Source organism: Pleurodeles waltl, chromosome 4_2, assembly GCF_031143425.1.
Source record: "Pleurodeles waltl isolate 20211129_DDA chromosome 4_2, aPleWal1.hap1.20221129, whole genome shotgun sequence".
Classification (NCBI taxonomy): domain Eukaryota; kingdom Metazoa; phylum Chordata; class Amphibia; order Caudata; family Salamandridae; genus Pleurodeles; species Pleurodeles waltl.
Window position 1 is genome coordinate 443,709,773 of NC_090443.1, and position 13,835 is coordinate 443,723,607.

The 13,835-nt window shown below is 40.2% G+C and overlaps 1 protein-coding gene across 1 annotated transcript in view; it reads left to right on the forward strand.

The window, feature by feature from the left end:
- Window positions 1-13,835, forward strand: part of LOC138294156 (transforming growth factor beta receptor type 3-like) — an 89,089-nt gene that overhangs the window by 59,237 nt on the left and 16,017 nt on the right. The window contains exons 7-8 of the mRNA XM_069233342.1: window positions 4,515-4,832; window positions 12,051-12,183. Of these exons, the coding sequence (XP_069089443.1) occupies window positions 4,515-4,832; window positions 12,051-12,183 (451 nt within the window). The remainder of the gene's footprint in view (window positions 1-4,514; window positions 4,833-12,050; window positions 12,184-13,835) is intronic.

The following is a 13,835-nucleotide window of genomic DNA, read 5'->3' on the forward strand; positions in this document are numbered from 1 at the left end:
AAAAAAAAAAGATTTAGCCATGGGGGGGGGGGGGGGGGGGGGGTTGCGATCTGGCACGATCGCGCCCCCCCCAGGGGACACCTACCTTCAGTAAAAAAAAATTGGGCTGTTTGCCGAGGGGGCCGGACCCCCCAAGTGAAATCCCTGGTGTGTAGTGGGGTTTCCTGGCCCTGGAGAGTCTCCCCTTTCAAATGAGGCCTTCCCGAATGCCAGGAAGGCAGTTTGGGGCCATTTTCCCAATCAGAGCAGGAAGCGGCCTTGCGGCACATTCCTGCTCCAATGGAGAAAACAAAACAGTGGCGTCAGCGTGCCTCGCAGCACGCTGACGTCACAAAGGAGTGGGTGGGGGCGCAGGGGAAGACACAGAAGATTTTCCATGTCTCCCATGGGTTTTTTGAAAAAATAAAAAATCCTCGGGTGCATAGCCCTCTCCCTGGTGTCGGCCACTGGTAGTGACCCGCACCAGGGAGGTAGTTGACGCCCGCACTAAACAGGTTAATTACACATCACCCTGCCCTAGGGATACCTAGGGCCTGCTTCAGGGTGACTTATATGTAATAAAAGGAGGAGAGTTTTAATGCTTGACAAATTGTTTTAAATGCCAAGTTGACATGGTAGTGTGACACTGCATTCAGGCTGCAATGGCAGGCCTGTGACAAGTTTTAGAGGTCTACTTATGTGGGTGGCACAATAAGTGCTCAGGCCCATTGGTAGCATTTAATATACAGCCCCTTGGTATATGGTATGCCACTCTACAAGGGACTTTCAGGTAAATTAAATATGCCAATTAGGTGTAAACCAATTTGACCATGTTTTAGGGAGCGAGCACAAGCATTTTAGCACTGGATGGCAGTGGTAAAGTACACAGAGTCCTAGGGCCAACAAGAATGAATTCAGCAAAAATAGGAGGAAGGCAAAAAGTTTGGGGGTCAGGTCCAACACTTAATAATTAATACAAGTAATGTATAAATGACTTGAAATGAATGTAATTTTATTTGATTAAAATGTAATGTTACATTTAGTTTTCAAATCTAAAATGTTTGTTAAAATATTTTGAAATTTCATAACGGTATGCATTATTTTTTTACATTTTTCTATCATTAATAATATAATTAATTGTATTATTTCCTATAGTGTTTCAATTTAAGTCCCTATCTTCATTAAGGGAGCGTGTTGCATTGCCAGTGGTTGGCCTTGTGTGGTGTTGAACCTACTTCAGCTTGAGCTGGAGAAATCTCCTACTGTTTTGGGTCCTTTTTGGCTATACTAAATTTAGAAGTGCAGTTTGTGAATAGCAATGAGCTTGCTCTTTGTGGGTATTGTTTGTCCCTCCCCATACAACCCCAACCCTTCCTAAGCCTCTCCTTACTCCCCTCTCTTTATCCCCACTATTTAGCAGTTTGTCCTTTTTCCAGTCACTCTCCCTGGTCTCTCCCACATTTACTACTAAGTAGTAAACTTACATGTGTGATGATCCCCCCTTAGAAACAATTGGAGCAGTGAAGGTGGGATTTACATTTGTAGGTTTCTGAATAGCATTTTGTAGTATTTTAGTAGTACTAAAATATACTACAAATCACAGCTTGTGGATAGGGCCTACAGTAGGTAGTCCATTTATAGGTAGTCCATTCCAGCTACTAGTGAGTAATGTACGGCAACTAGGTTTTGAAATAGGTTAATGACCCCTTTCCAGCATGTGTTTTCTCCACTAACCACTGCAATAGTGGTTAACACATTTTATCATCAAGATGGAGGCAAAGCCTACTGAATATATTAGATAGTCTGCAGCTTCTGGCATGCTCGCTGGGCTTCCAGTAGCCTAAAACTCCATCAGTGGTCAGAGCACCCAAATTTTCCATCAGTTGTTCTGCCAGCAGCCTCTAGCGGAGGAGAAAAGCTAACAGTTATGGTTGTTTGAAAGGCTACTCGGTCTGCGGCAGACTCAGCCACATATTCATTGTACCATTTACAGGAAACAAAGCCTATTGGCAAGTATGCTGATTTCTCTTTAGTCCATATGAGAACTAAATAACTGCCTTAGAGGCATATCTGGTGCATCCTTGCAGGAGCACTAGCCCATCAGATTTACAACACTTGCGCCAGAATAGATATAGTAAGATTTGTGATTGCATTTTCAAATAAAAACCCCTAGTATATGGGACAAACAACTACCTATTTCGTAGGGTCACAGGAAGGCATGGTAGATGTGGGTTCACCCGCAGACAGTTGTGCTGGAACACTTTTTGGAGTCGGGGTGCTGCCATTGCAGATACCATTGGGATTGTTACAAGAACAAGTGTTTGCAAATGAGCCCCCCTTATTGGGCAAGAGTAGTAAGGCTGTGGCATGTAGCCAGTGGTGCATTTTGGAGCACACAGTAGCAAATATATCACTAAGGCATTGTTGTGCTGGTGCACTGTCATTTACAAACTGCACATTGAAAAGGACACTAAGGGCCAGATGTAGCAACATCAGTCCGTGCGACTCGCAAATTGCAAGTCGCAATTTGCTATGCAGAAAGGTGTCTCAGACACCTTCTGCAACTCGCAATGGGGTCGCAAAGACCCACCTCATTAATATTAATGAGCTGGGTCGCAGTTTGCGACCCCATTGCGAGTATGGGCACTCACGGGGATGGTGGCCTGCTGGAGTCAGCAGACCACCATGTCCGTGACTGCTTTTTAATAAAGCAGTTTTTTTTTTTTCCATCTGCAGCCCGTTTTCCTTAAAGGAAAACGAGCTGCACTTGGAAAAAAAAACGAAACCTTTAGTTTCTTTTTTTTTCAGGGCAGGCAGTGGTCTATTGGACCACTGCCTGCTCTGAAAAAATATTTTTTATTCCATTCACAAAGGGGAAGGGGTCCCATGGGGACCCCTTCCCGTTTGCGACTGGGTTACCATCCACTTCAAGTGGATGGTAACTGCGATTTCATTCGCAAATGAAATTGAATAGCATTGCGAGTCGCAAATGCATTTTGCGAGTCTGATCCGACTCGCAAAATGCATTTCTGCATAGCTGATTTAGAGTACTGCCAATGGATTACTCTATCACAAATGTGACGGATATCCTGTCCATCGTATTACAAGTGCATTATGTCCAATGGCACGTGTAATCCAGTGGACAGGTTCTGACAGAGTAATCCACTCACCAAACTCTAAATCAGGCCCTAAATTTGTGTAGTCATGCAGTAAAATGGGTTCCAGTGAATATTTATAATTTGCACATTGCCAAGTAAAGTGTCTAGATTTTTTTAATCTTATTAAAATATTTGTTTCAATTACACTTCAGAATAAAAAATATGCCTCATTTGTGCTTTCCTTGCTGTTGATCTCTTTGTACAGTTTGTTTACAGGTACTAACATTTTGTTGTGTTACAAATGCCAACCTACATCTTTTCCTTTCAATCTTCCTGTACCCCAGCAAGATTGTAACACAGTTCACTTACAAAATCCTCTCACTTTATAGTCAGAGGAAGAAAAATAAACAGCAATATTCATTTTAACGGATGGAGATGTAATTTGCCAGAAGACACTGCCTGACTTTTGACCTTTCTCTTTAAATGCACAGCAAAATGCAATAGTGTACAAACAAAATGTAAAGGCATTGTTGTTGCTCATTCACTTCTGAACTACAGCGTGGTTATTTGGATGGGGTGGGGGTGATGCAGCATTCCCCAAACCCTAACTTCCAGCGCCTATGACAGCAGACAAGACATTTCTTGTTATATCTACCCACTAGCCCTTCTTATGTTGGTTATGAATGCCTTACAAGGTTCTCCTCACTAACTTTACTGCCTTCTACTCCTCCTCATCCAGTTGAGTCTAGGATTCTGAGCCACTGCTTTTTTCCATATTGTTTATGCAATTTTGCACACCTTTCATTACTACACCATTTCCTTACACTGTGTTATACCAGACCGTACCAGCAATCGACTTTTGGCTGTGCTGGGCCATTTTCCAAACCTATACTCCTAGGGGTGCTTTATTTAGTACAATATGCCAGAATTTTAATCAGAAGGCCAGATACAGTCAGGATACCCACGTTAAACCGTGACATTGTTGCACACCTATGCTACATTCACAATCGTTAATATAAATATTTATTACAATCAACCCAAACTCTGTATTTCTTATGTATGCCCGAAAAATGAATTGTGCAATGAAGAACACACCTGAAAAGAAAAACAGAGGGTAGGAGTGATTTATGGAGAGCGGGTCAACTGTTAGTTCTTATAACACGATTAAACAATATTTTAAGAATTCACAATTGATGCAACCAATAAAGCACACAAAGCAACCGTGCTATGCAATTCAACGAGCTTCTGTCAATTAATCCTTTAAAAGATCTTCAAATATTGTGACTGTCATTTCATTAAAATTACAGTTTTGTAATGTATGTGAAAGATTTCTTTGTTTATAGGGCTTATAATACTAAAGCACTAGCTCCATGTTGTATAACTTGTGTGATGAATAGTATTGTTCTGCAGTAATTCTTAATTGTTTCCCATTCCTAGATTTTTCAATCTCCACTGGACCCAGGCATTAATTTCAGCCTACAGATGTGCTTTGTCTCCCCCTCTTCAGACCCCTGGGTGCAATCGGAATTTCTCCTGATCTGCCGAGGTTGCCCTGTTGACTCCACCTTGACCTTTTTCACCCAACACCTTGACTCCCGGAAGCGCCAGCATTTTAGCTTCCAGTTGCGGCCTGTCTACAATGAATCAATTCAGTTCCTGCATTGCCGGCTGATGCTAAACCCAGGGAAGGCTGTGGTGAAGGTCTGTGATAAGGAAGAAGCAGAGGCTCCCGAAGCTGAGAGACGCAATGCCAGGGTACCCTTGAGTTTTAGATGCCTTTTGGGTTACTATATACCTCAGTTTGTCATTGTGTGGTTGACAGGAAGGTATAGCTTAGAACATACAAAAAATGTATGTGAACCTGGCCCTAAGCATCCAACTCCACTTTTCCCAGTGCTACTCTAGCAGAACTGAGGGCTTCATTTACAAGGCATTTGCGCCATCGTTGTATCATTTTCTTTTAATGCAGCTGTGCCGCTAGCAGTGCTCTACACTGCTCGAGATTTGCAAACGGATGCATTGGGCCCAGCACGTCAGCTTGTAAACCCATGTGTCACATTAAACTTGCGCCAGGTATAATGTATGCAGGATAGACGTTCCCAGGGGAAAAGCCACACAGAACTGACACAGTGAAACTTACATTTTAGTGCATCATTCTGCAACTTCACTGCATCACAATTTTACCTCCTGCTCAGAGCTCACATTGCTGGAATACAGTAATTTTTTTGACGCTATTCCAGCAATGTGTGAGTTTAGCGCCACAGATGCATCCGAATTTTTGATGCATCTGTCAAAACGTGTGCCATCGAGATCTGTATTGTAAATACAGTGCATCTATGGCATCGTTAGGGCATCATAGGGCAGCACAAGAAATTTGACACATCGTGGTCGATGTGTCAGATTCTTGTAAATGAGGCCCTGAATTTTCTTTTTTTTTTTCTTAACACTTTGTATTCATATTTGCTATGACAGGGAGAAGAAATATAGATTAACCAGTATACATTTAAATATTGCATATACAATTTTTATAGAGTTATCAACCTCAGAATCTAATAAACCCATCAAACTATGCACATTTATGGTGTAGAAGAAGGTTTAGAAAGGCAAGAAGGAAGGCAGTGCTAGAGGAAAAACATTTAATTTCCATCTTTAGGGGCTTTATAACTTATCTAATAACGATCTCTAGCATTCACCACTTATTTTAATTTATAACATGCAGGTCTAAACATTTTCCAGCAAACATGCTAAATTTGCTGTTGTTGCCCTTTGTTTTATAACACTAATGACCCATTGAGGCTAAACACAGTATTTGCTACAGCCATGATATTTTATCCTTAGATGTATTCTTCAAGTGTTTCAAAAGTGCATTCATCCCAATTGTTTGAGCTTTTGCAGTCTATAATTTTGGTTCTGAATTGATAAATAGCTATAGAACCCAAGGTGAGACACATAATTTGAATTATACATTTCTGTCTGTCACACCTTGCCTTAGTTTTGATTTTGGTAAAGATGTCTTAAAAAAGATCATACTGATGGACAAAAAAATAAAAAGTGAGATAGATTTGCTCCACGGGGCCAAATATCCAACATTTATCATTCTCAGACCTATATATTTTCTTTAATTTCGTGGAGTGTTCAATATAGCCTCTAAAGTATTTTGATGGGCTTATTGTAGTTAAAGTCCACGACCATTTTTTATTATGCCAGCACAATAACCACTTACACATATCTATTCAATTGATAAATACAAGCTTCAGAGTCCAGTCTCTTCCAGTTTACATCAGTAAGGTTTCATAATTCACTTGCCCATATACAGCTTGAAAAAGTTACCCTTTTCCTTTACAGACATTGAAGAAATTATGTTCTTCTGTAGCAGATGCTGTTTCAAGTCACCATTCAGTACAGAATTAAAGAATGTCAATGAACAGTTAACTAGTAAACAATAGCTACCATGCTTATCAGCCGGCAGTCCAAATTATGTCTGAGTTCATCAAAATTGCTCATTTTATTATCCTTCTACATTTGCCGTATTTAATCTACTTCCCTTGACTTCCAAGAATTCCAGAATTTTCATGCAACAATTTCCCCTATACCTATTTCTGGTCATTACTCCACATTGAGCTCTATGACCTTTAATTAAGACTACAGCCTACATCGGTATGCAAAATCCAAACAATTTCTCTAGTAACCGTAGTATATTTGAATTAATTACAGTACATATGTGCATTTTTTTGTCATTTTTTTGTGTAAAGATAGTTAGCTGAGCGACACCTATAAATTTATTATCTAACCCAATGTGGTCTTTCAGCCAAAGGTAAAAATGAAAAACTTGTGACATGGTAAACAAATACATGTATAATAGTATTTTTCATGTTAGGAAATTCATCTTTAAAGGAAGACTTCTGTAATGTATTTGAATAAATATGTGGCTTTGCATTCACCCCTAAATACAAAAGATGCACCCACATTGTCTCTTTGAAATCTCAAGGATGGACATTTGAGACTATAATATTAATCATGTAAAGACATCTTTTGAGATTTTTAAAGTATTTAATCCTCCCCTATAATCCCAAAAGTAAAATTCCATTCTCTCAAAATCCATTTTGGTGTTGCAAATAGGATCTAAATTCTTCGACCCAATCTAATTAAAATATACTGCAATCCAAATTCCTCAATACGTAAAGCAAACACCCTTGGATATATTATTGAAATTAAGTTAAGGTGCTATGAAAGTAGATTTGAATGTATTTGAGATGCTTGATTGCCCCACTTCACTTTGCTTCCTAAAAGGTCTCTGCACACATCAAGAGTTTCAACAGCTGTGGGAATAGAAATGCAATGTCAGTCAGAAGCTTTTCATTGCCACACAATAAAACTTTGATTTCCATTTCCCCTACCACTATCCCTTCAACACTATTCCTCAGACCATATTGCTATCGCCAATGACTCAATGGTTAACTCAAAAAGGAATTAAGATATGGTACATTGGTACATTCCTGTTGTTTTCTTTGGCCACCATAAATGAGACAGAAAGCTTTACGTTATTAAAGATCTTAGGAATACAGTTTTGTTACTAGTGCGTGTATAAACCTGCCTCTTAAGTTAATGTTCTTTAATGTACCCCACTAAAAGGACCAGATGTACGACAATTTCTTTTTGTGAGTCTCTAATTGCGATTCGCAAAATTAAATGAACAAATGTGTCTCGGACACATATAGCGATTCCCAATGGCATCGCAAATTACCTACCTCATTAATATTCATGAGGTAGGTTGCTATTTGCGACCCCATTGGGACTGGGTGCACTCACTGGAATGGTGGTCTGCTAGGGACAAACAATCATACATGCCATTGCAACTTGCTATTTGGAAGGGATGCCCTAGACACGCCCCTTCCAAAAGAGACTCGCAGACCCATTTTGCGATTCGGTTAAAAGGTTACTGAAACACAAAATAGCATTGGTACATACCAAAATGCTCTTTTCTGACCGCAAACGGCACGGTTCTGCAAATAGGGCCAAAAGTCCCAACATATGCTATTGAACTATTTTCTACATCTATGCTCAGCAATACCTGATGAGATTAGTTGTCTCTATTTAAACAGATTGGGACCTATTTATCAAAAGTTCATGCACCGCAGGGCAGCAAACAGAGTTGCTACATTGCATGAACAGGAAAGAGATTAAAAGTGCCATATGTACTAAGATATGGCTCTCTTACTGAGCTGGCGTACTTGTGGCTGCCTGATGCCAATGCAGGCACCCTTGCCAGGGTGCCTGTGTTATGGGCAGGTTAGCGTTTTTTTAAAAGGAAGGAATACATTCCTGCAGAAAAGCAATTCAAAGAAAGCATCACACATAGAAAGAGAAAGTCTAAGGAGAAATAAACACATTTCTCTCTAATAGTCTCTTTGTGGTAGGCATACCAATTTCATATACAATTTTATATGCTTCCAGCTTTACAAACTTTAGTAAATCTGGAATTGCCTAAAATCCATTGGTGTATGCAAGGCAACGCCCAGGCTCAAGCGCAAGCTGCTGCATTGCATTACATTTCTTAACAAAGCGCGCAAGGCCACACAAATCAGGCCTTGCATGGCTTTGTAAATCCCAAATAAGCCTTTGTGTTGCCCTGCGTCGCCTTGAGTTGAGGCAAAGGCTCAGTAAATCTAGGCCAATATACCTAAAATTTGACTTATGTTATTTCTGACTTCTCTTAATTTAAAAAAATATCCTGGTATATATTTTTTTATAAACAGATTTGATTTGGAAATGAGTTACAATTACAAAATAATTACAAAATAAGAGAAATAATTGCTTCCCAATCAAAAGCCCACTATTCAGTTCACCCTAAATCTCCAGCAGTTACAAAGGAGCCGGATTACCCACGGGTAAAATCTCCACAGTGGAGGTCAAACCATAATACTCCTACCATTTACCCCATATTTTGTGGAATTTTTGAGGATAGCCTGTAGCATTGTAAATCGGTTCTTCCTATTTGGCACACCAATCCAATCCAGATCTCCTTAGTGGCAGGGTAAGTAGTTGTGGCAACTTCCAATCTTTTGCAATATCCCTTTTGACCACTAGCGTTGCCAAGCCAACTAGTGTTTGGTCGGTCACTTATACCCCGAAACTCACCCAAAGGTCCCAGGAGAGCTATTTTCAATGTCAACGTTACAGGTTTACTTAGGATTCTAGAAAGGAATTTACCAATTTGACTCCAGTACTAGGTGATCAGCAGACATTGCCACACCATATGAAAGAAACCTGCACTAGGGGAGAAGTATTGGGTGCAAGTAGGTTCTGGTAGGAGGCCAGCATGCTAGAGGTTTAGGGGTGTCATGTATGTGAGGTGTGGATAGTGGAGTTGAATTAATATGAGTCACGCTGAAATGACAAGCACCTGGAGGGGAAATGAACACTTCACCTTACTCCACATCACCCCCAACCTATCCTTCCTTCTCCACCAGAGCAGATCTAGCTTCACAGAGGCATTGCAAACCAGGGAGCAGTAAGGCTTGGAAATCTCCTCCCCACCACCACCCGACCCAAGCTGCCCTTCAGTAACCTAGCCTCCAGGGGACTGTACTCAGGTTAGTCTGTTAGGTCTGTCTGATAGGTCATAAGCCTCAACTGCATGTATCTATGAAACTGGGTATGGAAAAGTTTAAAGTGGGTCTGTTGGTCTGCAAAGGATCGCATAGGAGAACCCTGCCACACCTCCCCCAATACTGTAACTTCAATCAGGTCCCATTGTCTTAATTGTGCCAAGTATTCCAACTAGCGCCCTCTCCATAGGCAGTATTGCTGGGTCAATTTCATGTCCCAGCCAAGGAATCTGTTGGACTGCCTGCCACACCAGAAAAAAGTGTTCTAGTAAGTTCTGGAATATGAAGAGGAACAGATCTACCATAAAGATAATGCATCACCCCATCCAAGCCGAGATCAGTCAGTTCTAGTTGGTATTACAGGTTGCTCCAACCTCTGGGCATCCAATCATTAATGACCAGGAGCTGGGACTCCCAGTGGTACAAACGGATATCCACTGCTTCCATGCCACCGTTATAGATAGAACAGCAACATATGGTGAGGACGATACGTGGGGGTCGACCCCTCCAAAGGAAGGATCAGACTCTAGCTTCAATCTCAGTAAACCAGGTGTTAGGGATATGAGTGGAAAGATTTGCAGGGTTTATAAGAAAAATGGGAGTATCATAATTTTTATAAACTCGCCCTCTTTCTATGCAGGTTCTATTTGTCTGTAGTTAGAGCATACCCTGGGCCAAGGGCCATTGAATGGAAAGTAACTGCATGAAAGTTTACAGTAGGCCCCAAATGGCCCCAAATGGATTCTCCTTTGTCAAAAGTATTTGCCCTGGGGGATCTTGAGGCTCCATCTGGCGACAGGGGGCAAGTTGTCAACGGTCTGGGAATGACCCACCTCCTTGTCCAAGGACTCAGGGGAACTTTTATGCCGTCCTCTTTTAATTTAAGATTTAGGGCATCAATAAATTGGGCGCAGAAGGTAGCGAGGACCGACGAGCCTGGGCCCACCTCAGCAGCGCGATGCAGGGGATCATAGTTTCTAAGAGATCTCTGCTCCTTCGCCCATTCCAATACCTCCTTCAGGGTGTTGAAAAAGTGTGCGCAAGACTCATGGATGATCATGGTGTCTATTTATGAAATTTACATTTTCTAATCTTGTAGCCCAAAACTTAGTTACATTTATTTAGACCACATCAATTAGTGAAATAGATATATAATTCAACCAGTCCATTAAATCTTTTCCATTCTTAGGCACTACTACTATTTGACTCTTCATATTTTTAAAAAACGGCTTTGTATTGTGATTATTATTGTACAACTCTTGCACAGTGATGCACAATTGATTAGCAAATGCTTTGTAGAAACATTAGTATTTCTTGTTTTAATTTGAAAGCCTCACCTAGATTTTTGTTATCCTGTGAATTATATGAAAACAGGAGGGCATCTAAAAATATTTTGGCTCTTGCTGTATCAATATACATTTTCCTAAACCTTTTCTTATGACTTCTTAGCGAAGTTGTAGAATATTTCATTTATAGAAGACTTTTTAGTTATGATGTTACCACTATAGATATCAGTACCCCTTTCGATCTGTTTTTTTGTTTTTTACATTTGGTTTAGTCGGTAAACTAGTAGTTTTCAATTTTTTCCCCTGTTCTCAGAAAGATTGATCATTTCTGAAAAGTGCTTTAATTATGACAAATACTTGAAAATATTGCTTTCCTCAGCTCCTATACCGTCAGCCGTTTACACTTTTTGCAAATGTATCCCCATCCACAAATATGTAATCTCTGGCTAATCCAGTGCTCTGACCCACACAGGCAACAGCCATTGCACCTCACACCTTCCTATTAGAGAGGGGGTTAGACAATGCCTGCATGAAAAGGTGCATGGGAAATTGAAGGAAATTACTTGGTTTCCCAATATGCATTTGACAGGGATGATCTAATTGTACATGGTTCACAAGGAGGCCACGAGTTGATAGTGATATTCATCCGATAGTGTTCTGCTTTTTGCTTGTGAGGATACTATGTGTTGGTGGTAACTTTAAGTTTCCAATATTCTAGAATTCCAGCAGTAATGTTTTGATTTTGTTGCACAATAATGTGCAATTGATTGTATAGTACTATACATTTTCTTACCCTTGAATGCCATATTGATATAAACGATATGAGCTGTAAATGTGTTGTTCTATAGAGCAGTGTCTATATTGAAGCACAATGTGAACATTGTAGCTTCAAATTATGTCTTTTATGTGCTTTCTCTGATGTAAGCATATTGGAATTTGCATGGTACAATAGTAGTAAGTGTGATATGCAGCACTGCAAAGATATACTATGGTTCTGTGTAATACCAGGCAGTAATTGTTCTTGTTTGTGACCTCTTTTAATTTTGGGGAGTCTTTGCATCCTCTTTTTTCTCCTCCAGGTACGAGCATGTGCCGATCCAGGTGAAAGCACAAACAGAAGTCATATTCGAGTTATCTCCAAACCAATAATTGTTACCATGGCTGGTGAGGTTGGGGTTACTGAAAGACGAAATACACCCAGTGTAGAATCAGGTGAGGTGCTTAAAGAGAATTGATACTTGGCCATGTGTAGATATACAAAGAGCTGTAGACTCATCCCCTAAAATTCCCCAAACTTCATTAAAAACTGAGTTCAGTTACACCTTCAAATGTTGCATTGGCTTACACACTTGATTTTTGGCAGTAAAAAATGAAAATTTAGAAACCTTTGATGTTATTAGACATTGTTTAAACATTGAGTTACTCTAAGTTCGAGTATCCATGTGAAAATGTGAAGAATGTGTGATATGCTAGGGCCTTTTTAAAACCCAGGTGCAGTACGAAAAAACAGCACGAATTGAGTTGCAACAATTTTTGTTATGATTGTTATTTTTGTTATGATGCTCATTGTAAGGTGAGTGCAAATAATGCTACTACAATTGGATTTTGAAACCCAGTTTACTACCATCATCTAAAATGTTCTTCCACTTCAGCTCCTTCCTGCTAAGCATTGTGGTGATCCATCAAAGGTGGGCCAAGAAAAAGGGGGGTCTCAAAACATATTTTCCCCCTTTTTCCTATAGCCCAAACATCTGAATGGGATTACACAAAATGTGACATGAAGCTATATTTTTGTCCAGAGTGTGCTTTTTGTAATGTGGTGTAAATCCATTCAGTAGTTTTGAGATGAAGGCTCAAAAACTTTGTATAGTTCATGCCATGGAGGATCTGCGATGGATCTGCAGATACACAAGTTCAACCATTTATTGTGATTGGCTGGCTCCAAAAAAAAAAAGAAAAAAGAAAAGTTGCAGCCACCATGGTAAGACTCAGGGTCTCGGTTGCCAAGTCCTCAAAAAAAAAATTCAAACAAATATGGATATAAGCAGGGAGGGGGATCATGACTTCCTGGGCCTTGTTGGACCACAGATCCATGGAACCCTCCCCAAACAATGGGAGTTGTACACCTACGGGGGTTTGGGTACAGGGCTTGTTAACGGGGCTGTTGAGCGCCTGACACCTTGCCGCACTCAGCAATGATCGTTGCACTTCATGTTAAAACAACATAGGAATTAACTGGAAAAAAACAAAGGTTCAAGTGACGTTACAGTTAGGAGTTGTAATATTATTTCACTATTTAACCAAAAAAAAATTAGAAATTCACTGAAAAAACAATGGTTAAAGGGATGTTTTGGGTTAGATGAAAATGTCAGCTAAAACCTACTGTTCTAAATGTAAAAAACACAGAAATGTATCAGTTATAGGTTTCCCAAAGAACGCTAACTTTTGCTCTGAAGTAACTATAACTCGCGCCCTCCCTCCTCACCATGCGTTGCTCACTACCCTTGCATATTATATCACTCATGACATGGTCAGGGACTTCTTGAGAACTTCCCTACTGACATCTGACTATATATCATTGATAACAACACTATGCATAGCAGGAGCCACTCATTTATTATTCCCTGTTGTTTCAAGGAGCACCCCATAATGCTTTGCAAGAGCTTTTTTGTTTGTAATTTGTTTAGGGTGGTTGTGCCCCTAGAATAGGGAGGGTCAGCACCACACCTTTTTTAAATGTTGTTTAATGTTGTGAGGTGGCTGCAAGGAGTGTAGCAGCACCCCAGCAACATAAAAAAACAGTAAGTCTTCTTACCATATTTTTAACGCATTTCTAGCTGGAGTGTTATGCCATCAGCTGGAGT